Raw genomic sequence first — 27,670 nt, forward strand, 5'->3', positions numbered from 1 at the left:
CTCATCCTAATTTTGTAATACAGTATACATAATACTTTATTAACAATTTTCTTTTGTTTGGGATATTGTGTATAGCATCATTTTAAAGCATTTTATTCATTTTATTGAAAAAGCCAGTAGCAAACATCACTATGTGCCAGGCGCTGCTTTAAGTACTTAAAATACTTTATTTCATTTAATTTTTTAAAACCACCTTACAAGGGTTCCTAATAGGACCTAGTAGGTACTGTTATTATCTCCATTATATCAACAAAGAAACTGGCACACAGAACTTAAGAAACTTGCCTGGGTTCACACATTTATAACTGGCAGAGCCAGGATTTAAACTCAGGCAGCCTGGTTCCAGGGTCCTTGTTCTCTCCTACTATGTTATACTGCCTTCTGTATGACGACTAATTTGATTAAGGGCATTTAAAAATTTCATTTAGCTAGTGGCACTGAGAATTAATTGTGACTGGAATATTTTCCATTCATAGAACTTTATATCTGTAAAGGGGATCAATATAAGGTGAAGACTAGTAACCAATTTAGGAACAGGTTGAAAAATCTGTACACGTAGATCTTGTAACATCCTATATGCTCCTTCGAAAACCACATTAGTCTTCTGTCTACTGTTTTTTCCTTTTACTTAGTCTCCCTTCTTTGTCCTGGTCATTGTTTCCTTTTTCTCTCATTGCTGATAATCAGTGTAAGTCTTTGAGTTCCCTTACTCTTATTTGTTCCTATTCAGGCTCTTTTATTAACAAAGGTCACACAATGGTTGTGAAGTAAGGTTCTACCACGATATTATAGTAATTGAGTTGATATCCTCTTAAGAGACATTGAATAAATTATGCTTTTTGCAGAAAAAAATTTCAGGTGGATTAATTTTTAAAGCACCTTTTGAGTTGAAACGGAGGAAATAAACCAGGGTTAAGAGTGTTTTGAATGGTGAAATTTTTTCCCTTTTTTTTTTTGTATTTGAAATTTTTTCAGCAGTTAAAAAACAGTCAAATTTTTCTTTGGGGAAAGTTTCCTTACTTTTAAAACTTTGAATTAAACTCTTTTTATTTGTACAGGTTTTGAACTATTTAGTAGATAATCTCAGTCAATTTCAAATTAACCAATTTCTGCACATGTTGACTCTTTTTTTGACAATGACATTTTGAAATTACTTGCCAATAGTTAGTTATGGAGGAGAGCTTTCATTTGACTGTAGAGCTGTTTGAGAATCATTTTTATTAGGTGAAAAGGTTGGTTCATAAGAAAGTAGTTATTGAAGAATTACATGATTTGAACTAATCCAGACCCTTTCCCCAGATGATATTGCTGATAGGATGAGGATGGATGCTGGAGAAGTAACTTTGGTGAACCACAACTCCATATTCAAAACCCATCTCCTGTCACAAACAGGTTTTCAAGAGGACCAGCTTTCACTTTCTGACCATCAGGTTAGTAATAATTTTCTTTCCTTAATTAATGAATTATTTTGTCTTACATTTTCACCTGATGTAGTTTAAGTGCCACACTCAAAAGCACAAACATATGTAAACTTTTTAGAATCAGTAATTCTAGTATTTGAAATTCTGTTTGATACATTAAAGTTAAGAATCAGGCTGTGTATGAATTCTTTGAGAACAGTACTTTTTAGAAGACTATTATTCTTCTGAATATTACAATTACTGGTGCACAGATCAGTGCTCTTTTAAACTGATGTCTTAAAATTCTGACCATTAAACAAGGTGTGGGAGGAGTGTGAAAATATACAGCAGCTCTGAGATTTCTCTGTTCTATGAAGCTTAGTTTGTCAAGGACTGGCAGCAACAGCATCACCTGGGAGCCTGTTAGAAAAGCAGAATCTCAGGCTTTACCCCATACCTACTGAATCAGAATCTATACTTTAAAAAATCTTCAGCTGATCTATATGCACATTAAGGTTTGAGGAATACTGTTAAGAAAACAGTCTTTCTCAGTAGGAAGGCCATGACTAATTTGGATGAGACCATTCTTTGCTGTGTGAATCTATCCCAAATAGCAGAATATTTAGCATCCTTGGACTCTGAGGACTAAATACCAGTATCATCTGCCTCCCATAGTCATTTTGATAACTGATTTTGTATCCACTGGGTTGTGGTACCACACCTGATTAAGAACTATCTCTGGAAAGTTATCAGAAGAATCAAAAAACCAGGTTGATTTTGTCAGCCTGTTTGATGTATGATACAGCTGGCTTTCAGAGCAGGGTATGTATCTAAATGCATATTACCTTCTAATGAGCATTCTTTGAATGAAGTTGTATAACATAATTTTGCCCATTTCCCTCCTTGAAGCCTTAATCATTCATCAGGTTGTTGATATGTTTTCCTTTCTTATTAGTATATAGTTTACTTTATTTATAATGTATAAATATAATTAATTATATGAGTTTGAAATATGTCATAATCTTGTATAATCGAATATATTTTCCTAGTATAAATTTTTATTTCATTTTATTGTCAAAAATATGATTTAAGAAATATCTTTTGTTTTGTTTAGATTTTACCTTCCAGGCAAGGGAATTTGGACCGATCTTATACTTGTTCTACAAGAAGTCCAGCTTATAATCCAAATTATTATTCAGGTATGACACATTACTTGGAGTCAGGGCATTTCTACCTTTCAGAGTTCTTCCTAGCAAATTGCTTGTGTTTACGATCTCTAAAAGTGAAAACATGTCAGAAGCAAAATGGTATTTTCTCCACTAAACCATTATTTTAATAAGCTGTGTGTGTGTGTCACTGCTATGGTACTTTACTGATCTAGTCTCAACCAAATATTTTTTAATGAAAAAGATTTTTTTGGAATCCATTCTCCTACTTGTTTATTATGCCTTTGTAATAAAGCAGTACAGCTCTTTTTTTTTTTTTTTAAGAAATGTGTATGTGATATGAAGGATATTTGTTTTGTATTGATTTAAAGCACGGAGCTAGCCTATTTATATTCTGAGTGAAACCATAAATCCTGAAGATTTATTTCTACCCAAGCTGTCCCTCCACTAGGGCAGGAAATGTTTACATGTTTCTGTCTAGCACCTGCCACAGCCATGCTTGCGTATTCAAGGGCTTACCTTTTCAACTTGTGATCCATGACAGAAGTCAGCATTCTCTAGGCTATTCCTAGCCCCTGGCCTGCCTGACTTTTTATCTGCCCCCTTCCTAAGATCTGGATATCCAATGATCTGCCTCTGTCTTGAGGAAACTAAGTTTGTTGTTGGTTAGCCTCCTGGCAGTGTGACCCAGGAAGATTATAGGGGTCTTCCCATGTCTTTTCACTCCTCATGCCTTAATCTTCTCACCTGACCACAAGTATGGGAATATTAGCAATACTATTAAACCTGCCTCAGTGGGGTATTTATAAGGATAAGTTGAGATAATAAATATGAAATGCAAATAATAATTATTGTTGTTATTTGGCTTCCTCAGGATTCTATGTCAGCAAGATGAGATCTCCTCCCCTAAAAAGACGTTAGTATGATGCTCTTTTAGATTTATATTATATTTAAATGTCATTTAGTGGGTGGTACTTTACCCGGGGCACTGGATTTCCTCTCCTGGGGCGGGAAGTGGTCTCCACATAGTATGTGCATAATTTGTATAGAAAAATCAGTTAATTTTTTTAGAAAGTAACTCTGCCATCATTATTGTTGAAAAGGCCTTTCTGATGAGCAGAGAGCTGGAAATTTGGTTTGATAGCTCATTGTTAATTCTAGAGGAAGGACAGTTGAGTGGATAATGAAATCAGATCATTAATATTTTCATTTGAACTTAGGCTGTGTTTGCTTATAATTTTGTATGCTGATCTACCATTGGACAGAATATTTGGTTTTAGTTTAAAATAATTGCTTAATAATGAACAATCATATATAGAAAATTATACTCAAATTGTACTCAAAATCTCCTCGTTAGCTCACTTCTTACTTAACTCTGTGGTCTTTTCGGTCTTTTATCTAAGTATGTATCCATGAACACATTGTATGATTCAGAATATATGATCTTTTTTTAGCCCAGTTTTTTTTTACTTTCTGTTTATATGTTATTCTTCATATTTACCTTTTCCTGTTGATTTCTAATAATCTATGAAATTGATACGCACATTCACAATCCTTTATGTGCAATTCCAAAATCCAGGAGGCTCTGAAAACCAAAAATTTTTTTTGTAATTTATTTGGTATCAAAACCTGACCTGAGCTGGTTTTACTTAGCAAAACCTACATGAACTGACATGAAACTACTTCTGTTCTGTCTTTTATTTATCTCTGTAAATACAGTTATATATTTCACTTAGCTATATCAATATATTTGATTATAGGATGCTGCTTCAGATTGTACTTGGAAGCACTACATGGTGTATACCAGTTTATCTTTGTAAAATTCCAAAAATTTTTAATGTAGAAACATAGCTTGATCCAGAGGGCTGTGATTTAGGATATAAGCCCATGCCTTCATTTGCTTCATTTTCTCTATGATTTATGTCCTTTTCACCCCTGCCATTTTCAGCTATTATAAATAACATGACTTAAAAACATTTGTATATATACCTTTTCTCTTTTAAATTTCAGTAGATCCTGGATATTCACAAAGGATATATCTGAGATCATCTCATATCCCTATATTCTTAGCTCTGGTGCTATTTGACCAGATTCCTGGCCTTCTACTCCGTTACATGATTCTTGAGGATTATATTTTTTTTATGTCCTCATACCATAAGTTGATTGCCATAACAAAATATTACATCAAAATGTTTATCTCTCACTTGAAAACCATTTTTTTTAGGAAAAGAAAAGAATTACTTCTTAACAGTTACCTTTATACATGATGATGCCCAGAGAATACTAACAATGAATAATAAAACCATATTGAAATGAGGGTGCTGAACTATTAGATTCATTCTCTAAATTACAGCCTGAAGCAGAGGATTCAGATTTGTGCCTCTGTCAAATTTAATGTAGTCCCTGACAAAACAAACTTACGGCATGTCACAGACCTCCAAGGTTGCTTCCTAACAATCAGAATTTTAAATCTGTGAATGCCAAGGGTCTCTATACTTACTTCTTATAATAAAGACTTTAATTCAAATCTGCTTTTTACTGTGTACTTTTTTTAACTTTGTTCCTTTGCCATACCCATTCCAATTCTTCCAGGTCCTGCAGAATTTTGTCTCTCTCCTATTCTGTCCCAATAATTTCCACTTTGATTTCTGTGGTCAGTCACCTTGAGCCTTACCTCTTGATTGGGCTAGACATGGGTCCCCAGTTTATCTGCCTTAGTCTTCTCATTCTGACTGCATTGGTATTTGTTTCCTGTCTCACCTTGCTGTCCCCTCCTCCACTAAGATGAAAACAAACACAAGAAAGTCCCAAACTTTAGAATCTAAAGGATCTGAAGCATCCCATTTACTGCTTTACTGGATCTGTCTATTTCAAGCTTTTAAAATATTTGCTTCTTGATCCACTCAAGATTAGACTATTGAAACACTGTTTTGTTTTTTTTTTTTAATGTAGAAAGCAAAGAAAATGCTACACTTTTACTTTAGTAATTTAGTGCTAGTCAGACTTCAAGACCTTTTGATTTTATTAAGAGCACAATTAAAAAAAAATGTTTGAAACCTTAAAGAAAAATAGTTTAAGATGAAAAATGATTTTGCTCATGCTTAGAATCATATCAATGTCTTATCTTTGAAAAATATTAATTAGGTTGCCAAACTGGCATTTAGTAGGTAAGAGGAATTAAAGTATCCTATATTTATAATAACTAAATAAATCTGAACATTAATAGAAGCCGATGGTTACTTTCGTAGTAGGTGATTGTCTGACACATTTTTTTTTTTTAATATAAAGTTTCATTATGTCCATAAAAGTATTGCCTGTCCTGGGGGAAAATTTGTAGAGAAAAGTAGAAGAATACCCATCATTCTATCATTGGAACACAACCAAAATTAAATTTTTGGTGTATTTCCCTGTAGTTTTGTGTGTGTGTATATACACATAAAAAGTAATCTTATTTGTGGCATTTGCAACCTGACTTCTTAGTGATGACAGACTACTAGGTTAAACCATCACCAAAGAAGAATGTCTGCAGCCCCCTGTTGGTCCCTCTCTAGCTTTGTTCGATCACATGAGCAATAGAGGACTATTCAGTGATTTCATTGAGTGGGGATGGAACCACTTTTTTCTGGTTAAGCAGATTGCCTGATCTTGTGCTTTTCCCTTGAATTTTAAAGCTAAAGCCTCTGTCAGATGCCAGTGCGGAGGCTACTCTGGCTTATCCTTGGTCTCAAATTTCATACCTGTCAGCGTAATCTGCGTTTTTCGTACACTTATTCCTCAAGTAGACGTCTCTAGTTAGATCATTCCCTAATCAAATTTTAGCAAAAGACTGTGAGAGACAAAGATTCTACTGTTACTCCTTTGTGTTAACAGATTAACAATTTTCTGGTCCTTTAATGAAATTCAGTTTCATTAGTCTCATGTCTCCATTCTTATAGTAATAGTAATAGATGTTAAGCATAGGTATTGATTACAAAGGAAAAAGGTTGTAATTCATTATGAAAGTAAGTTTAATAAAACTATTACATTAAGTTCATCCACTGGTGCATCAACTAGTACTAATACCACTCCGACTACTGCTTTTTTCCTATCTCATTTACCCTAAGTTCTCATACTCCTGATCAACTTAAAAAAAACCCATAATACGAAACATATTTTTGTCAGCTGCCTTACTTTCTGGATAGAGTAGCAAAAACTACATTATATATTTTAAATAATATAAATACATAATGTGTAAAGTTCTCTAGTAAAATGCTTTGAAAGGGGATCTTCAAAATGATGTTGGTATTAGACAAAAATTCAGAAGTAGAGAATTATATTCTCATTTTTCCTCTGGTGCTTCTCAGAGTTCCATAGCCTAACATCTGAAGTTATTTTTAAGGCATTGTTTTAAATTGTCCAATCCTGCTGATAGGGAAAAGAGAGTATAGAAATTATTCTACTCCAAGCCGAAACCTTAGAAGATGTTTATCATCCCAGTTTTTAAGCCACGAATCAGAAAATTCAAATAATCGTTAACCCTCACTTAGTCTGATCGCAGTAGCAAGCATCAGAGTACTGATACATCTGACAATTACGACATTATGTGACTGAAAGGTTATTATACTAGAACCAGATGCAAATGATGGGTCATTCCTGCCATAAGCCGGCCAGAATAAGCAGCAATTAGGTTATCTCTGCTCTTAGACAGAGCCCCTGAGTCGTGAACATGGTAATTAAAAACAAGAAAGTGACACCAGCTGCTTATTAAGCAATAACTGTTGTTCATTTGAATTACAATTCTCCTTGGCCCTCCACCTGCTTTCTTACTGGTCTGGCCTACCTTCTTTCAGGCCCAGGCCTGGGAGTGCTTGCAAGATATAGTTGGGGTAAAATGTTGACTTTTGGTGGACACCACGGAGTCACATTGATGCAGATAAGGCACATGGCTGTGGCAGGATTCAGCTCCTTCATCAATTTTCAGGTTAGTATGGCTGAATCAATTATAGTTTGTAGAAGTTCCCTTACTGCAGACTTTACTGGCAGTTGAGACTGGGATCGTTCTTCCATGAGAGACATGGTGATATGCCACATTACTTTGGAATACATTGTTGGACATGGTTGCAGTCATACGGAGGACCACTATAGGTATTTGTTTAATTTATTCAAACTTTTATTCTTTTAGACAACCCTTCTTCAGACAGTTTTCTTGGCTCAGGAGACCTAAGAACCTTTGGCCAGAGTGCAAATGGCCAGTGGAGAAATTCCACTCCAGCATCAGGTTCAACTTTACAAAAATCAAGAAACAGCCGAAGTCTTTACCTCGAAACCCGAAAGACCTCAAGGTACGTGTTCTGGCTGCTTAGTTCACAAGCCCTTCCTCCAATATAAGAGAAATGCCTATGAGATAGTTTTTACATTGGCATTTTAAAATAGTAACACCGTTTCGAACTTTAACATAGAACTAAGGACAAATTCATTTTGAACTTTCAACTTTGAATTTATTTGGTGTGAATTTTGGTGGCAGCCAAATCTTATCATTAGAGGGAGAGAATTTTGAGGGGAATCTTTGTGGATATGAGTATATTGGGCCCCTTCATGATCAGTAAGGCTATTATAAACCTTAAAGTGAAAGTTGATCAGTTTCTGCAATTTCAGTAGCAAAGAAACCAGCACGTTTTATAGGCTTTCACATAAGCAGAGACCTGACTTAAACCAAAGCAGCCTTATACCTCATGGTCTTAGTCAACTACTTCTGTTAGAAAATAGAGTCACAAAGAACTTTATCCTTTTAGCACAGCTCATAAATCCTGCCTATTTCCTCACCAAAATTATGCTGCTTATTAAAAGCAGATAAAGTTTGGCTTAGAAACTTTTCCCTCAAGAACTTGATTAGTAAAATATTTCTTTTTAATGTGGTACTTATGACCTCTTAAATATTACTCAGGTGATAGATTTTAGGTATGTGGGATCATTTAATTTCCTACTTAGTCAAAGCTAAGCTTCCTGGTGTTGGTGGAAACCAACAAGATAGTTTTTATTTTATTTTATGATTATCAGCACATGGACTCTGGAAACACGTGTGAGTAGCCCCCAGGGATTGTCTTCCCCACTTTTTAATATTTTTTAAAATTATGTAAGAATTCATTAATATAGTCACGTTGTAAAAATTCAGACATTGCCAATAAAGCCAAAGATCCTTTGACTATAACCCACAATCTTATTCCCATCCCTTTGGTGTGTTTACTTCCAAATCTTTTCCTATGCTTGTTTCCTTTCCCTCTCTCTTACTCATGTATAGCATGATATATATGCTGTGTAATACTATAAAATGTATAATATTGTTTTATCTTCATTAAAGATATTCTGTATGCATCATTTGACAAGTTGCTTTTTTTACTCAGTAATGCCATACTGTTACGTTTTAAAATAACGTTATTACAGAAACAGTACACATGCTTTGTACAAAATTAGAAAATGCAGATGAGCACAAATAAAAAATGAAAACATTATATTCCCACCTGTCAGAGATCATCTCTGTAATTCTTAGTACGTATAGATATTTTTCTGTTTACACATATTTTTTTCCAAAAATTAGTTCATACTGTATGTATTCTTGTAATCTGCTTTTTCAGTCAATCATCTTCTCTTTTTTGTTCAGTAAATTTTATCTTCTACATTAACTAAATTTACTAAAATTTTCATAGTTGACTTAGAAGTGTCTGCTACAGCTTGTTTGTCTGAACCAGTATCTAGTCTAGGATTGCATCTGGTAGTAGTCATCCCTAAGTCTCTTAGAGTCTAGAACAGCCCCCCTTTTTTATGACATGACTTTTTTCTGCATAGCGTTCTACCTTTTGGACCTAACAGATTGCTTCCTCATGGTATCATTTTGTCCTCTACCCTCTATATTTTTTATAAACTAGATTTTTTACTTGACTAAAAGCTGGTGCTGTGTTACATCACATTAGAAAACCTAAAATATCTGGTTCCTATCATTAGTGATGCAGGATTGACCTCTTGATTAGGATGATAACAGTCTGGTCCTTAATTGTACAGTTAAGTTTCTTCCCTGTGACTAGAATGTAATCTAAATGATGTTACTTTGTCATTATGTGAACCACCAGTTTCACATCAGCTTAAGAATTACTAGTATCAATTGATAATCCTTACCTGATAATTTTTAATTGAGATATAATTGACCTAAAACGTTTTATTAATTTCAGGTTTGTAGCATAATGATGCAATATTTGTATATATTGTAAAATGATCACTATAATAAGTTTAGTTAACATCTACCACCATACGTAGTTACAAAAAATTTTTTTTCTTGCGATGAGAACTTTTAAGATCTACTCTCTTACCAGCTTTCAAATATGAAATACAGTATTATTAACTATGGTCACCATGCTGTGTATTACATTCTGATGACTTATTCTATTACTGGAAGTTTGTACCTTTTGACCCCCTTTGACTTGATAATAATTTTATTAGAGTTAACGAAATAGTATTTTGCTAATTTTATCATTTGTTTCACTTATTAATTGGCACTCTACTGTAAAGGAGACTTTATCCTTATTAGTTGGGGCTATTTGGTTACCCTGAAATATATTTCCTACTGGGAAAGCAGGATATGTGAATAGATCTTTCTTTTTCATTGCCAATTTTCAAAGTAAGTTTTTTAAAAATAGGCACTTCATGTACTTCAAATGAATTTGTTTTTTTCTTAGTGTCATTATGGATTCAGTGTGTCTCAATCTCCTACAATCATTATTATTTTAATGCTTACATTCTCACAACTTTGGCCAGTGGGAGCTCCTTCAGGCTTACATCTGTGTCTGACTCAACCTTATTAATTGTTGGTAACACCCTTGCATTCTGGCATTGCAAGATGCCCTCATACTGTGTCTTTAGAAAAAGAACTTTTGCATTAAACACACATGCGCACACACCCTAGGAAGCATAAATATAAAAGACAAAAGACACTGAGGAGCTTATTATATCTTTACCAAATAAATTATATTGCTCTTGCCGTCTTTTCCTAGCTGCATCTACCTATTCTAAGAAAAGAAGCCTGTTTCTGAAATTCTGAGTTCTTGCTCCTTTCCCCACTCTAACACACACAGAAATCATTAGAGTTTGAAGAGTTAGAGTATAGAGTATATGTACTTTTTAATTTTCTTTAGACCTAGTCTGATTTCATTTGGCTCCAGACCACATGTACTGATTTAAAGAGTTGATTTTATCAAATTCAGCTTAGTCAGCTATGTATCTTTATTCTTCATCCTCAGCTGAAAGAAAGAAAATTAATTCTGGACACAAGTGCCTATGCCAATGATAAATGAAAAAGAGCATGTAGAGAAAAAAATCTTTGAATTACTAACCTAGCCTTAGAGATAAAACTGGGCTTTGAATTCACAAAGATATTTTCTTGCCGATTTTCCCCATTATGTGAGGTACAGTGGTATAAAGAAACCAAACTAAATTCTCCTTCAGAAGAGGTAAATAGTGAGGCCAGAAGGAGCATTCACAGTGATGCAGCCTAATAAAAAGCCTTGTGGTTGTTTTCAGTGAAGGATGGGAGCCCTCTGTTGGTCTTTCAGGTAACTCTAACATTCAGTTGAAAAGGTAATTGAGAGGCTTCAGCTTTATCCATCTTTGCATATTTAATCTTAAAATAATTCCCTCCAAAAGGCTGGGGGAGGGAGCTGTAGGGTATGAATAGAAAGTGTGTGCATATTAGCATATCTAGAACCCAGGTTTTCTGAAGAGGTCTAATCTGATATGCTTTCTGTCACACCTCATAGGTCTGTTGTTCCTGACAAAAGGAACTTACAGATTACAAAGCTAAGAAATACAATTTTAGGTGTTAAATAATTATATAGTTTGGTAGTTTAAGACCTCCTAAGTGGCAGAACCCGATGCAGCAACTCAGTATCATTTCTTGTGTATTTCTCTCATAGGGTACATCTAGCGTTCTGCCTGTTAATTTTTTGTTTTTGTTATTTCTTGAACGTGAAAATAATCACTAGATTAGATTTTCTTACTTACTGTTCTTGTTTTTTCTTACAAATTCTTTTTTTTAGTGGATTATCAAACACTTTTATGGGAAAGTCAAACCATCACTGCCATGTATCTGCATATGAAAAATCTTTTCCTATTAAACCTGTTCCAAGTCCATCTTGGAGTGGTTCATGTCGTCGAAATCTTTTGAGCCCCAAGAAAACTCAGAGGCGACATGTTAGCACAGCAGAAGAGGTAAGGAAAACCTGCAGTAAAAGCTACTAAAAGTTAGCCTCTTTCCCTGCATTCAGCCATTTGTTCCCTCTGACTTAGTTGTTTATTAACCATTCCATTTACTTAATCCTTTCTGCATCTTTTCTTTCTTAGTTACTCTTTTTGAGTACTGTTGACTGCTCTGAAGAAATTAAGGGGATATTTTAGCAGGACTTCAGAATTTTTCTTACCATCTTCTATTCCTGTTGGACAGCAGACTTAATCTTCAGTATTGTCTGAATGATTTCTCATACATCAAACTATCTCTCTTCTCTTTTGGAACCTTCCTAAAACTGATTTCATGTAGCAAAACTGTTAACCTTGCTAAATTTGATAAAATACTTGTCCTTACTTCTTACTAGGACAGTTTTTCTTCAATATAAAAGAAAACTCAAGAGCCAGCTAAATAATTTACATCCTTTCATTGTAAGACCTTTGAGATCATAGATTTTCTCCAAAAGAAAGATACTATGTTGCCGCTGTGTTGTTATATTCATTCAGTAAATGTAAAGGGAAAAATCAATTCTGTAAATACGACATAGCATATTATTTATATAATAGAAAATGTGCTTATACCTGTTCAAGTAAATATTATGCATCCAGTCAGCATTAGACTTGTTGCTGTGGAGATACAAATGAACAATAATGACCTCATGTTTATATAACAGTAGAGCTTCCATTGTTCTTTCCACATGATTTATTATTTTGAATTCTTTTAACTCTGTGAAATAGGTAGAGATGATGTAATAATCATATTTTACAAAGCTGTAAAGTAAAGGTCAGCAGTTACACAACTAATAAATGGCCAGCCTGCAGCCCAGTTCTTCTAAAGGAGTCTAGTGTAGGATGCTTTCTGTTAATACAACGTGGTGATGTGGTTCCTGCCCATTGGAGCTTATAGATTGTGGAGTCAAGAAAACAGCATTATGTGTTAGATAATTATGTAATTATGTTAATGAAGATCTCTTAGGTGGCAGAACTTGATTATTTGTGACATGGCCAGGAAAGATGCTGCACTTTTCTGGTTTTAAATTTGTATTAAATCTAAATATTCAAGCAGAGAGTGGCAGAACTGGTAGATCATATTTAGCAGGGGGAAACAATAGACAAGAAACTGGCAACAGTTGCTTTTGGTGAGAAGAGCTAAGCAACAGTTTATGAAAGGGAGATTTATTTTTCACTGTACCTTTTGTAACATTGGATTTGGTACCATGTATGTATCAGTTATTACATAAATACTTTTTTTAAAGTGCTGGAGTGGTGGGGGTTGTGCTTCTGCTGGGACCTAGGCAGCCTATGGGGTATGGGCAGACTAGTGGGGAAGGAGACAGTAACAGCATGGCAGTTGGACACAGGCCTCCCAAACCCTTCTCTGTCTCATGTGGCTGCTGCTGGGATCCCCAGAATGCTTTAGACTGTTCATTGTAAGCCCAGCATTCACCCACCAGCCAATGAGTCCTTGGGACCACTGAGCCCCTCCTCCTTGCACCTCCACTTCCAGCCTGAGAACTTGGGTTGACTGAATACATTTATCCTTCCAATCCACCTTCCAGGCCACAGGCTGGGTCAATGGAGGGTGTGAAGCTAGAGCTCTGTTTCCTTCCATAGTGTCGAGATGATGCCAAGGATTGAACCTATCCTGTGGAACAAGAGATGCAGGAAATTTTGCCTTACTTGTTTTTAGGTCTATAATCTGCTGTGTGTAAGCAAGTCACCTGTAGTATAGAAACATGGAATAACCCATATTATATGACTAAGACTCATATAAGACAAAATATTGGGCCATACTTTATTAAAATGAAACTTTCAACAGATTATTTAGATGTTTAGTCTTGGATATTACAGATAATCCAGATGAAAATCTAATATGTTCCCCCCCCACCCCCAGGACTAAAGAATTTATTGATGGGAGCTTATAAACTAGAGGAAAATTATTTTCCATGGAAACATTGGGACCTCCAAGGGAGATGCTGTTGCTTATGTTAAGGAAGAAAATTGTGTATTTATCTTATTTCTGGAGTTGTCTAGCACCTTCAGGAATGTGAAGCCATCTACAAGATTAACTTGATGTAACTACTGTACTGTTCAGTCATACAGCAAGGGTGTGAAGGGAATACAAGAAGAATTTGGAAGCATGCAGGTGGTGGCCGTACAACCATGACTTGGCTGATGGCTGATTCAAGGGCAACATTAAAGAACTATACTAGCTAATAGAGTAACCAGTAGTCACATGTGTTATTTAAATTAATTCAAATAAAATAAAATAAAAATATAGTTTCTTAGTCACTCTAACCACATTTCAAGTACTCATTAGCCACGATGAGTAGTGGCTACCATATTGGGCAGTGCAGATGTGGAACATTTCCATTAACACAGAAGATTCTGTTAGCACTGTTACAGAGGATGTGTCGTTGGGGAAGGAAAATCTACTAGGGACAATAAAAACGTGAAATGGTAAAAACACAAGTAGTGTCTCTTCAGTTATATGTTGCTTCCAGACATGCTTCTCTGCAACATATTGAGTGACATTTTAAGATGTTGGACTTCCTCATAGATGACACTGATGTTTTTATTCTTTAAAAAAAAAAAACAATTTATAGTTTTGTTATAAACTAAGAATTTTGAACTTAAAAACAGAAAATTGTTGAATTATGCATTTTTTGTATGTGAAATTTATTTATATGATATAAAGTTAATACCTTAAACAAAAAGTGGGGGGATTTATGAAGTTATTTGGGTAACTTATAACAAGGAATTAGTGGTTTGCTAAAATTTAATTTGTATTCTCCATTTAATTTTTATAATTCTACAATTCAGTTTTATGATGGAGCCTCTTACAGAAGTATCTAAATGCAAGAATCTGCCGTATTTTTCTCTTAATAGAATTGAGCATCTTAATTATCCTTTTACTTATTAAACTTTCTTTGGTCCTTTGTTAGGTTTAAAATGTAACGTTAGTCAACTTCCTTTACTTTAACATTTTATCCAGTTATTGCTTCCTTTCCTCTTAGTTTCCTAATTTGCTCACTGAATAGAAAATTGTTTAATAAATAATACACAGAGAAAGATGTTTCTTTATAGTGCCAAGTGCTCCAGAAAAGGATTGTGTGTGACGTTCCAAGTGACTTCCCTCTTTGCCTTTTCTTTCGGTAAAGCGAAATGTTATATGTTCTTTTGAGAGTTGCCTAGACTATCTTTTCTTTGTCTGAAATGGTTCTAAATAAAGTGTAACATACACCATGTTTTTTGTTTTTAACGAAGCCTAAAACAGAAAAGTACCTTGCATCATTAAAAAAAAAAAAAAGATAAATTCTTGTAACTTCCAAATTAACATGTAAAACAATGGAAGTTCTTAACCATGTCTCTGTAATTTCTTTTTTAAACCATTTATTAGTTTAAACTGAAAGTATGGGGCTGGAAGAGACCTCAGATAATTATTTGGAATATGGAACATTTATTTCTGTTTATTTTATGTTGTTTAATGACTGTGAGACTGTTCAGGCTCAAATAGAAGCTCTTCTTTGAAGATGTATTTACTGGGGAAAATGATCTGTGGGGGACTTATATGTGCATTAAGTTGATTCTTTTTTTTTTAAATCAACTCTTTACATTGAATTAATCTAGACTTCTCATAATTTGCATTAACTGAGTCACTGAATGGCACCTTGGTTCTTCATGTTTTATTTATAAATATAAAAATTTATTCCAAGAAAACATTCTGCTATGTAATGTGAAGGAGAAGGGAAATGTTTCTAACTTTTTATTTTTGAAGTTTTTAGGGTACCAGAACAAAGTATCTCACTGTTCTGTTCTTGGTGCTCTCTCGAGGTCTTTGAATGATGGGGATATTTCTTTACCTTCTCTTGTTGTGCAGAGTAACCTCTTACACCAGTTTATCTGCTTAACTCTCCTCCCTATGATAATGATAACACAGTCAAAGCTTTTTAAAATGTAGTTTGATGGGATGGTGGAAATGAAGTAAAATGACTGATTAGGAGTTAATTTCCGTGACTCAGGTGTTGTATTCCACTCATGATTTCTCTTCCCTCCCGCCTTTCTGCCACCCCTGAAAACGACATACTGTTGACCCTACTGAATTATGGATTAGGTTATTTGGTATAGTGGGAAAGTGGAGTTAAGGTTTACAGTGAAGGGTGTTCTAGTCATTAAAGGGCCAGATAACACAGATTTCCTGTATATAGGTCACCGTGGAGTTGGGAAAGATCTCTCTTACAATCTGATAAACAGTAATGATGTTTCATCTTTAGATTACCTACTTGAAGAATTTTCATAATAGCAAATTTAGGTTTTAATAAAGAGGCATGTGTTTCAATTATGGTTTTTAATGCTGTAGACAATCTCTTTACAAACACTAAAAGAAGACCACCATCATCTGAATATAGTATTAATGTCTAAAAGATAAAATAATAGTGTTTCTTTTCTTCATACAGAACATTGCTAATTTGTTTGTTTGTTTGTTTTTTCTCTTGGGTCTGTTTTGCCACCAAATGCTCAACTAGTTCTGTTTTCCCTTCACTCAACTGTTCAAATTTAAGGATGGCTCTTTCTCATAAGGAGTTGCCATGCTTCACAGTGCAGTCAGTCACATTATACTGATGATGTAATTGAAATTTACTATGTGGCCAAAAAAAAAAAAAAAGATTCAAGAAGAAAATATTTAGTGTCTTAGTGCCTCTTTATCTTTGCATAGACAATTGCTTAATTCACTGTGCTTTTAAAACACATTTGTAACTGAAAAAAATGCTTATGTGCATATTGAAATGTCACAGTGTGGGATGTTGCTAGCCCCGGCACAAAGTATTAAAATTATTTTGTGAAGATTGGTGTTGTATTAAATTGTATATAAGATTTTTAAAAATTCTGGGGCATGTTCTTTAGTGAATGCAGCCCCTTGCTTCAGGTAATCTGTGTAGGGTAGGTGCCTTACCATGGTTGTAGCTATGTACTCTGGTTCTGTGCTAAGTGACCTCATTTCTTACTACTCTTCTCCTGATTCACACTGACCTTACTTTTCCTTAAACACATCAAGCACATTCCTGTCTCAGGGCCTTTGCATTTGCTCTGCCTCTGCCTGAATACTCTTTTTATAAATTGCTATGACTGACTTTTTCCTTTAATTTTAGGTTCCCATTGAGATACCACCTTTTTAGAGAGATCTTACCTGTTCCTGCTCTTCTCCCTCCCATCACTTTCTGTTCTTGTACTTTTAATTTTCTTCATACTATTTAACTAGTTTTGTGTTTGTGAATTATTTAGCTGTAATGTAAGCTCCACAGGGGCACGAACTTTATTGTATTCAGTGCAGTATTTCTAGTGACTAGAGCATAGTAGGTGTATAAGTCAGTAAGTGTATGAATGTTGTGAAATATGTGCTTTTCCCTAAATTCAGTATTGGGATTAAGGGGAGAAAAGTAAGTAAATATTGGCAATGAAAACCATTTCTGGAAAATACTTATACTCTTAAAAATTGAATAGAATAGGAAACTTTAGCAAGATGTTCCACTCTGATGTTGACTGTTCTGGTTACTTCCTTGTGATTTTTCTAACAGTTATGAGGAGCCAAGGGATTTGTTGGTATCCTATGTAGAAGTCCTCAAATGTTTTCTTTCTGGGTCTCAGAAGTGATTTCCTACTGGCCTTTTGGTTTCATATCCTACAGTTTCTCTGTGGTATTATTTACGCATATGCCCCATAATTTTCCAAAATATACTGCCTGGTATTTACTTCATTCAACTCCTCTTATATATACTTTATAATTTTCTAGAATATTATTAATGAACATAATTCTTAATTAGCATGAGGACTCTGTCAGAGCTTTGACAGAGCTTCTGGGAGTCTAGATGCTACTTTGAGAAATATTTGCCTTATTGAATGTGTTTAAGATTTTTTTTTTCTTTTATAGACAGTTCAAGAAGAAGAACGAGAAATTTACAGACAGCTGCTACAGGTGGTCACAGGGAAACAGTTTTCCGTAGCCAAACCTACCACACATTTTCCTTTACACCTGTGAGTCACAGAACCATATTTCAAATGAATTTAATTCTACATTTTGTTATTTGGTTTGAAATTATATTCTTCTTTTGCTAGGTCTCGATGTCTTAGTTCCAGTAAGAATACTTTGAAAGACCCACTGTTTAAAAATGGAAACTCTTGTGCAGCTCAGATCATTGGCTCTGACACTTCGTCATCTGGATCCGCCAGCATTTTAACTGCCCCGGAACAACTGTCCCACAGTGTGTGTTCCTTATTGTCTTATACCCCAGATGTTGTTGCATTTGGATCCAAAGATTCTGATCCTCTCCATCAACCCCAGCATCACCACTCTCTTCCACCTCAACCGGATAACATACCAGCTTCAAATACACAATCTGAAGGTAAACATGGTATTGGGTTACTGTATTTTCAATCCTAATAGCCGGCTAACTGTTTATTGGGTCTATGTGAATTACAGGCAAGGTAGTAATACACATGTAACTTAATTAAAATGTAAGATATAAGATACCTTAAATACATTTAATTCAGTTAGCCATGCCATGAATAAACTGAACATATAAGTAACTTCTTTCTTACATGGTGATGCAAATTATTTCATATAGTATTTTATTTAAAAGATTAACTTCCTGAGCAATCTTGTGTCAGAATATGTTAAGCCCAATTACTTAAGTTCTTTCTTTACTTTTAGTACTTTACAATGAAAACTAAGTACTCTGAAGTTCTAGGAATTTTGAAACATCAATTAAGAATTGATGTAAAAATTCTTAAGCAGGTAGTGCTTATAAAACCTACATAGTAGGTTTATGCATTTTAGAATGGTTGTCAGCAAATTTTGGAAACAAAAGAGTTTTCTCCTTAACTCTCAGCTAACTGAAATAATCTCTTAACATTGCAGTTAGTTAGAAGTTTTGCAGTGATAATTTTTTTGTTTGCTTATTAGTTTCCCCCTTCTTTAGGTATGTGTTATGTGTGTGTTTTTGGTATATATTTAGGTATGTAACTTAAAACAAGTTTTATGTGAAGTGGTTAGACATTAGGGGTCTTTTGCCAAATCAGTCTCTAAGGCTCTCCCCTCCTTCCTCAGTTCATTTAATTTTTTAAAAAATCTATTCCTCCTTAAAATTCCTTAAAATTCTCACTTGGATATTAAAATTGTTGGTGACGTCATTGTGTAGCTACACATATTTGTGAAAACTTACATTAAATTTTTTGAGGTGATTTACCGAGAACTATTATTAGAAGCCTTTGATTTCAGAAACATTCACTGGGTGGCAGACGCTTAGACACAACTAAACTAGAACAAACTGAACTGTTTCCTGTACCAGTTAGTACTCTAAATGAGGTTCTGATCATAGTGCTTTGGAAGGACATGATTCCTGCCTTAATAACACAGAAAATAAATGCTAGGATGATTGGATTTGTACTCTTTAGACTCTGCTGCTTCTCAGAAAGCTGTTGCTCTCTTTCTTTCTGACTTCCCTCCTGTTATTTGCCCCTTCCTCCTTTCCCTTCCCCTTCCCTTTTCACCTCATTCAGTCTCATGGCAGTTCATAAACTAAAGACTTCTGAGAAATCTTGGCATGTTCTTGTTTCCCGGGAACAGGGAGAGGAAGCCCAGTGAGCAAGCACAGCCCAGGGGGAGGTGCTGAAGGGCATGCACACTTGTGTTTTAGAATGAGTCCCTTACTTGGGAGGCGTGCTCTGCACTAAGCCCTGTTTATGGCTCAGTGAAAATGGACCTGCCTCTCTTTCTCTTCCATCTTACCTTTACCCTTATGCTGTGTTATTTTTATGGAAACAGACTATAACAAAGTATGGGAACTTAAACTACAGACATCTAGAAAGTACAGAATGTGGAATTTTGTTAATAACGATATGCTCTTGTGTTTCTTTGTTTAGGATCAGACTCTGTGATTTTACTCAAAGTGAAAGATTCTCAGACTCCAGCTCCCAGGTAAACTTTGGTTAAAGGACATTCTTAACATGTTGTTTTCCCTGTCTCTAATCAGTTTCTTCACTGAGAGTTACAAAACTTAGACCTCTCTCCTATGTTGTCTGAATTATTTCAGTGACTTCCTAATTGATCTTTTTCCCTCCAGCTTCCATTTTGTTCTTCATTCCATTTTCCACCGTGTTCTCTAATCCATTTTTTACCTTATTCTTTAGTCTGTCTTCCATTATGCAGAGTGATCTTTCTAAAATGTATATCTAATCATTCACTAACCTCCCTCAAGGGTGGCTCATCAGACATAGAATCAAGTCCAGACTCCTAGTGTGGTATACAGTACCTTCCTCCACAAGACTTGCTTCCTGTCACACGTTCCTCCCTCTAACAAGTATTTATTGATAGCCTACTGGGTGCCAGGTGCTGTACAGACATTGGGGATAGCAGCAGTGAACAAAATGAAGTTCCTGCTCACAGAGAGTTTACATTCTAATTGTAAGGAGTGTAAGGGGAGGGATGGGGGACAAATAACGAATAAATAAGCACGCCTGGTGGTGATAAGTGCTGTGAAGAAAAGTAAATATGGTAGTATATAGACTGGGGTTTGGGGGTGCTGTTTATCTAGGATGATCATGGCAACTCTCTGATAGGTGACATTTGAGGAAACGCACAGTGGAGGTGAGAGAAGGAGCCATATGTAAAGGGTGGATTCTTTCATGTGATTATCATATGTGGACTTACAAGATGATAGGCATTGTCTTACCTTCACATTCAGTGTTCTGCCTGGTAGGTTCCCCCACCCCATCTCAACCTGTCTATCTGGCAGTAGTCTTTTTCACATCTTTTAGTCTCATTTCAGATGTGGTCTTCTCTATGAAACTTGACCCCTCTGAGAGGTATCAAGAACTTCTTCCTCTGTAACCCAATAGGTTACTACTTAGATTGCTATGTCTTTGCTATATCTGGCCTTACCAATTCAGTTGCTAGAATAATAATAGTATCAGTTTTCCAATGAGAAGATTAGGGATAATAAAATGATTTTCTCATCTCAGATCCCCTACTTCTTTGCAGCTCCCCTATATGTTTTAAACTTCAGGTATTTTTTTAAAAAATTCTCTATTTGTTATAGTTTCCCAAGAAGACTTTACAGTTTAGATACTTTATTTTTCATACTTTTTTGGGGGGGAAGTTAGACGTGGGTTCTAATCTTGCCTTTTCCAGGCATCATGTAACTTTGGACAAGTTACTCTTCTGAGCTTCAGTTTCCTTATTAATAAAATGCAAGTATTAATGCCTTACTATTGAATTATCATGAGGATTAACTTATAGATAAAACACTTACATGTTACACGTATGCACAAGAATAGATGTTCTTTCTTGGGAAAAGTTGATTTCACGTAATGGGTGCTCTCGGTTCTTCAGCTGTTCTTTACGAAGTGTGCCTTTCCTTTATGGAGGGTTTCTTCTAGTGATGACTGAAGAGTGAGATGGATGAGAAATAGTCTTGGGTAAGACTCACTGGATAATGCTGTTTATCAGAGTTAGAGCCTACTCTCCCAAGGCTTTGTTGATGAGCTCTTTATTCTTAATTGCCCACCCCTGCCTCTGAGTTAAGTTTCAGCAATGAAGATCTGCCCTTATTTCCCTGAATATGCCATGCTTTTTATGCCTCTGTGCCATTATACATTCTGATCCTTCTGCCTGGAATTCGCTTTACCTCCTTGTCCACTTGTTATACTCTTATTTTCCTTTTCAGAGTCTGACAGGTGTTATTTCTTCCTCAGGATATTTCTCTGGCTTCTCCAGGCAGTGCTAGTCCTTCCCTCCAGCACTTCTATCTCTGTACCTTGTTTGTTACTGATACCTTTGCACTTATCACCTGGAGCCAGTCATAGTGCCTGACACATTATGAGTACTTAGTAAATAAATCTTTATTAAATAAATGAATTTCCTAGAATGCCGGAAATCCTCTCTTGAGTAGCCCAAATACTCATCATATCCGTTTTGGTTTAATGCTTTGATTTATTAAAAGACACTTTACAATAACAGAAAGACATTGTCTTTGGAATTGGACAGAAATAGTTTCTAGTCCTCACTCTTCCAAGACAAATTATTCTTTTGAACCCAGTTTCCTTTTCCGTACAGTGTAAGGAATATTTCCTTATTACACATTATATTGAGGTTTAATTAATATGAGGATTATCATGAGGCTTAACTAATATGTAAAACCCCTAAAACAGTTTTATACATAAAGCAATAAGTAGATAACTCAGTAAATAGCTGTAATTATTATTATTACTGTGTGCTTCAGTTATTATGAGAAATAATGCATAATCTCTTTGAAAAAGGATTTTGCCTTTTCCTCTGTATTTTGCTTTTCAACACCAAAAGATACGTTGATTCATTGAAGAGAAGTGCTTCTCCCTTACATTATTTATTTTCTCAATAAATACTGCGTGCCTCTTACATGTCAGCACTATTCTTGGTGCAGAGGATACAGTAGTAAATACAAAAGACAAAAATTCCTATCCTCAGCAAGTTTGTATTCTAATAAGAGAAGCAGACAAATTTGAATAGCATGATCCAATACCACGAAATTCTGGGTGATTCTTGTCACTTTGTTATATTGTGTAATAAGTGTGTTTTCACATTCATTTGTTTTTAGTTTTGCACACTAAGTAGTAGCCCCTCACAGTGCTTCCACTGATCTCTGTGACTTTCTTTCTTGGCTGTAGGATCAGTTGTTCACTGCATTAAGGAGATAGGCCACCTCCTGTGTGTTCTACCTTTATTAACCTCAATGACAGTGGGGAGGTAATTTCATCACCAAACCCCAGAACTAAGGATGATTGGGAACGCTAATTCTCAGAAGTTAGGCTAGGGAGCAAGGGATAATCTCTGAGCCTGTGTTCTTGCCTTTACTAGAGAAGACTGTAGAAATTTAAGAACTACAGGGGACACTGATCTCCATACTTAAAAATCCAGAAACTATGGCCCATGGAAAAGGAAGTGACTTGCTCATGGTCACAGAGCTTAACAAGGGTGGCTGCAGGAGATCCCCGCCTCTTAACTTCCAATCTGATGCTCTGTTTACTTGTTCTGCATCTCTGAAAATTTCCTTCAGAAAAGTGTTCACTCTTCTTTCATTTGGTTCTGTGAGAACTCCTTCAGTTAGGGGCTGGCAAGGAGATAAGGAAGTTTGAGAAGAGTAAAAGGCTCTGGAACAGACAACATGCCTGTGACTCTGCTACGCGTTATTCACCTGGTTGTCGGCAAGAGCTGCATGCAGAACTGGTCTTCCATCTGCAGATGGAGTGTATTGCTGATTACCCACTTTGGTTCATTGGCTCATTAGCTGTCTGATATGGATTATTCTGTGGGCAGGGATTTTTAGTATCTACTATGATTTGGTTGAATGTTGGTTAAGTAGACCAACAAGAAGTCCAAGAATCGATAAGATTTTATTAAATCATTAATAAATCTGTCAGTCTGAGCCATTTAGGAAGAGGAATGTTCTAGCTTAATATATTACCTTGACAAGTGATGTACTCTTTCACATCATGTTGGCCTCTCTTGCAAGTAAGGAGCTATGCTAAACTTAATTTCTCTGTTGAATGTTGGGCCATCTTTTTAACTATATGTGTGCAGGTGACTCATATTCGTATTCCTTTAGTTCTCAGATAAAATAGTTTTATGTAATTTAGGCCGTCTTATTATATACTTGTAAAGCATTCTTGTAAACTATTTAAATGATTGGTTTTCTTGGTGAAAATATTTGATTTTCTTTTAAATCTCCTGCTGATTTGTCACATTTTTCTTTTCCCACCCATAGTCCTACTTTTTTCCAGGCAGAGCTGTGGATCAAAGAATTGTAAGTTACTATTTTTGGTATCATTTTTTTTTCCTTCTCCATCACTTTCTTTTCAGTTAAAAGAACTCAGTTAGCCAATCACCCTACCTATTTTCAGTTAGTAAAATTTCCCTATTTATAAAGTAACTTTTTAAGTTACTGGGTTTTAAAAGTTCTTTTGGGGTTGGGACATTTCTATGTTCAGGTTTATTAAATCTATAACAATTGTTGAAGCTAAATTGAATTGGAAAAATATTTCAAAGTTAGCTGTTACATAGAAAGAAAAATAAATGTCCTTATTTTTGCATTGATAAAACTAATTTATTGAATGATTTGTATTTCTGGAGTTTGCAAAATTACTGGAAGTTTAGTCTCTAGTTTCAAGGACTCACTTTTGAGTTATCCAAACCATAGCCTTGTTGATTTTTTTTTTTAAAGAAAAAAACCCGTATTTCTTCTTTGGGATCATAAATACAATATTTGAACTAAAACGTCAGTGGTATCTTGTATTATTTTCTTCTTTGGGATTCAGTCTCATTTTGGGGTTTCCAGATGGAAGTTTCACTTTCTCCATAATCTTAGCAGCCTGTTTTTAAAAAGGGCTACGCATTTATGAATATACATAAAAGTCACTTGTTCACATTTAGGAACAAACTAGTAATTTTCATCATTTCAAAATAAAATAGTAGGAATATTTCAGTAACACTGTGAGGTTTCACTGTGTTTTAAAGTAAGTGTAGTACATCACTAGTACCAAGTATATTTTTTCTGCAAAGAAATATATTTGTTTTCAAAGTAATGTATTAATTCAACAGACACATGGTGAACACCTATGTGAACTAAAACTGTGGGTGATGTTGTAGAAGTGAATAGGACACAGTCTCTAATTTCAAAATGTTCACATATGAGGTATACACAAGTAAGTGCTTTTAAAAATCCAGGAGATGATATATACTAAAGTGAACAAGTAAACAAATAAGCAAACAAACAGAAGAGATGTGAATAGAGTATAGAATACTATACTAATTGGGTGGATGGCAAGACTGCCTGTTGGAGAGATTAAGGAATAAAGACTTGGTGTGTTGTCACATACATTGTGCTGGTTATTCTCTGCCAGGATTTGAGCTGGGCTTGGAAGATTATACAGGCAAGTTGTAGTTTGTTCATTTTAATTTTCAAAGAAATGCCACAACCCCACCCTTAAACCATAAGCTAGTTTTAATTCTATCTGTGAAAATGCTCAATGTTAATTAAATTCATTTTAAAAGCATGAAATAAATTAGTAAAGTGAGTGTAATGATAAATTAGTATAAGGATTTTAGACTTTCTATATGAGAGTTTTATGTTTAATGGTCATTGTGCATCAGCAGTGTTCCTAATGCTAAGTAAGTGGTCAGCATTTGTGTCACATTCCTTTTCATTTCCTAGAACTAGTGTTTATGACTCTCGAGCACGGGAAAGATTGCGCCACATTGAAGAGCAGAAAGCACTGGCATTACAGCTTCAAAACCAGGTAAAAAAAACTTTGAGATAATAAATGAATAGCACATCCAAATCAAAACTAATTTGGAAGGTTACCTGGATTGGGGATCCAGGCTGTTGTAATTGCAAGGTTATGTGGTAGCACAGCAGTGTATGGTACATGGTGTGTGTCCTTGGCTCTCCAGGTAGTACCACTCCGTGTACATAGACAAATAGCAGATTTCTTTATTCCACTTATTTTGAAGTTCTGTCTTTCAGAGATTACAGGAACGGGAACATTCAATACATGATTCAGTGGAACTGCATCTTCGCGTACCTCTTGAAAAGGAGATCCCTGTCACAATTGCCCAAGAAACAGGGAAAAAAGGTCATAAATTAACTGATAGTGAGGATGAATTTCCTGAAATCACAGAGGTAAATTATATACTATAAATTCCTGTACTCAAAAGTGCTGTGTTTAGAGAGAATGCTTTGGACAAATTTCAAACATAAAAGTAATAGAACATCTGGTGTTTAAATTATATTGCATACTCCTGCTTTATTGGGTATTACATGCAATCTTAGCTTTATTTTTAAAGGATTATTGAAAATTGAGGAAAAAATTATGGGGGCTTTTACAACTTCAGTGGAAAAGCATTTAATAAATTTGTGTTTCATTTCATGTGCATTATTAATTCACATGTACAGTACTTTGACATCAGATAGTAAGCTGAGCTTTATCATTTTTTAAGTTAATAAAAATAGTATAAAAATTTGGAAAATATGTAAAAGTCTGCATACATTTTAAAATAATCTGTTCCTTAATTCATTCTTCTGTTTGAAAAGCTATCATATAGCTAGTGAGTATAACACATTTATTAGAGTCGTGCTAAATTCCATATTTTTACTTTACAAAAATAAAACAAATTTTTCTAGGAAAATGTGTCTAAAAGATTACTTTTGCCTTTACTCCATTATTATCTTTGAGAAAGATTCTATTTCTCAGGAAATTGTTTGACCAAAGACATAAAATATAATGAGGTCTTCTCATGGACTTAGAAAATTTGAAAGCAGGTTATTTCAGACTTTAGGAATAATATGAAACAAGGGTCTGAAATGTGCTGAAAAAGAGAAGGGTGGACAAGATAGGCTGGAAGGAAGTAATCAGGGAGATTACTGGAAGGAACAGAAACTAGAATGTTAGAATTAAGTAGTCAATTAGTGATTAAATAAAGTCTGGGGATTGCACAGGGCTTGGTGAGAAATTGGTATGTCTGAAGCCATTTATGCTTGCTCTGTGACACTTCTTGGTTCCCTAGGAAATGGAGAAAGAAATAAAGAATGTATTTCGTAATGGGAATCAGGATGAAGTTCTGAGTGAAGCATTCCGTTTGACCATTACACGCAAAGATATTCAAACTCTAAACCATCTGAACTGGCTCAATGATGAGGTAATCTCACACCTGTTTTTATATTCAAATAGTGACTGAACATCAAATGGAAACTAATGGCATCATATCACTGTTTCTCAGAGTGTGGTCCTTGAATGACCTGCTTCAGAATCAGCTCTCACAGGCCTCTCCATTCTCTTGAATAAGTATGAGGCAGTGTGGTAGAGATAAATTCACTTTAAACAAACATCTCAGGTGATTATTTATGTACCTTAGTGTCTGAGAACTGCTGATTTACCTTATTATGTATTGAAGATTTGGACACTGAGGGAAAGGACATTCATTCATTGGTATTCTCATGCTCTTTAAGGCACCTGCCCTGCAGTCCACATCTTTTGAGCAAATATTTAATAGCTGACCATGTTGCAGCATGAAGGAATACTTTGGGATTTCCGTATAGGAATCCATTTCTACTACCCTTTCTATCTCTACTTAGGTCACTTAGGCTGTGAGTGATAAGCTTTCTAAAATAGCCCAACTTTATATGCGGTATTTTTTTAAACTGACACTGAAGTTAAAAATTTGATGTATTGATTTAAAAAAAGTTATGGCCCTCAGCTTCTGAGAGTTCTGATTACTTTAAGTAAATTAGTTACATTAGAATCTTTAAACTGATCTGTCCCATTCCTAAACCTGTAGGAACCTATCTTATTTCAGAAGGATATTTTCGCAGCGAAAGAAGAGAACTGGGTTAGGGTTTTCCCTTATGTACCTGCCTCCTTTCTTAGGCCCACTAGGAGCATCCCTGCTTGACGTCTGGGGTGTACTCAAGCTTCATAGCTAAGGAGAATTTTTAAATACTCGATAGTAAGCACTAGAGATTCTAGATACCTGTATCCTGATCTTACGTGTTTAAGACTTTTCCAGATAACAATATTGGCTAACATCTGTTGGGCATTTACCTCATGTTAGGCACTATTCTAAATGTTTCTTGTGTTCTGCTCATGTCAGAGTCACCACAGCCCTTGGAGGTGGATACTATAGTTTTAACATCTCCATTTGATAGATGAAGAAACAAAGCACAGAAAGATAAAGAAACATGCAAAGTTACATGGCTAGTAAGTAGCAGAGCCAGAATTCAGACCCAAGCATTGGGTCTTATTTATTATATTATGCTACCTCAGAATCTT

General features: G+C 35.1%; 1 protein-coding gene across 6 annotated transcripts in view; it reads left to right on the plus strand.

The window, feature by feature from the left end:
- Window positions 1-27,670, plus strand: part of SENP1 (SUMO specific peptidase 1) — a 46,436-nt gene that overhangs the window by 4,244 nt on the left and 14,522 nt on the right. For 5 of the 6 annotated variants that reach the window (XM_045523627.2, XM_045523630.2, XM_045523625.2 and 2 more), the window contains 12 exons: window positions 1,300-1,430; window positions 2,515-2,599; window positions 3,441-3,482; window positions 7,728-7,887; window positions 11,629-11,800; window positions 17,742-17,845; window positions 17,927-18,213; window positions 19,733-19,787; window positions 23,611-23,649; window positions 25,057-25,141; window positions 25,369-25,524; window positions 26,409-26,540. In XM_045523627.2, coding sequence (XP_045379583.1) covers window positions 1,300-1,430; window positions 2,515-2,599; window positions 3,441-3,482; window positions 7,728-7,887; window positions 11,629-11,800; window positions 17,742-17,845; window positions 17,927-18,213; window positions 19,733-19,787; window positions 23,611-23,649; window positions 25,057-25,141; window positions 25,369-25,524; window positions 26,409-26,540 — 1,448 coding nt within the window. The remainder of the gene's footprint in view (window positions 1-1,299; window positions 1,431-2,514; window positions 2,600-3,440; window positions 3,483-7,727; window positions 7,888-11,628; window positions 11,801-17,741; window positions 17,846-17,926; window positions 18,214-19,732; window positions 19,788-23,610; window positions 23,650-25,056; window positions 25,142-25,368; window positions 25,525-26,408; window positions 26,541-27,670) is intronic. The other variant, XM_045523626.2, reaches the window with a different exon arrangement.

This window comes from Camelus bactrianus, chromosome 12 (assembly GCF_048773025.1).
Source record: "Camelus bactrianus isolate YW-2024 breed Bactrian camel chromosome 12, ASM4877302v1, whole genome shotgun sequence".
Lineage (NCBI taxonomy): Eukaryota > Metazoa > Chordata > Mammalia > Artiodactyla > Camelidae > Camelus > Camelus bactrianus.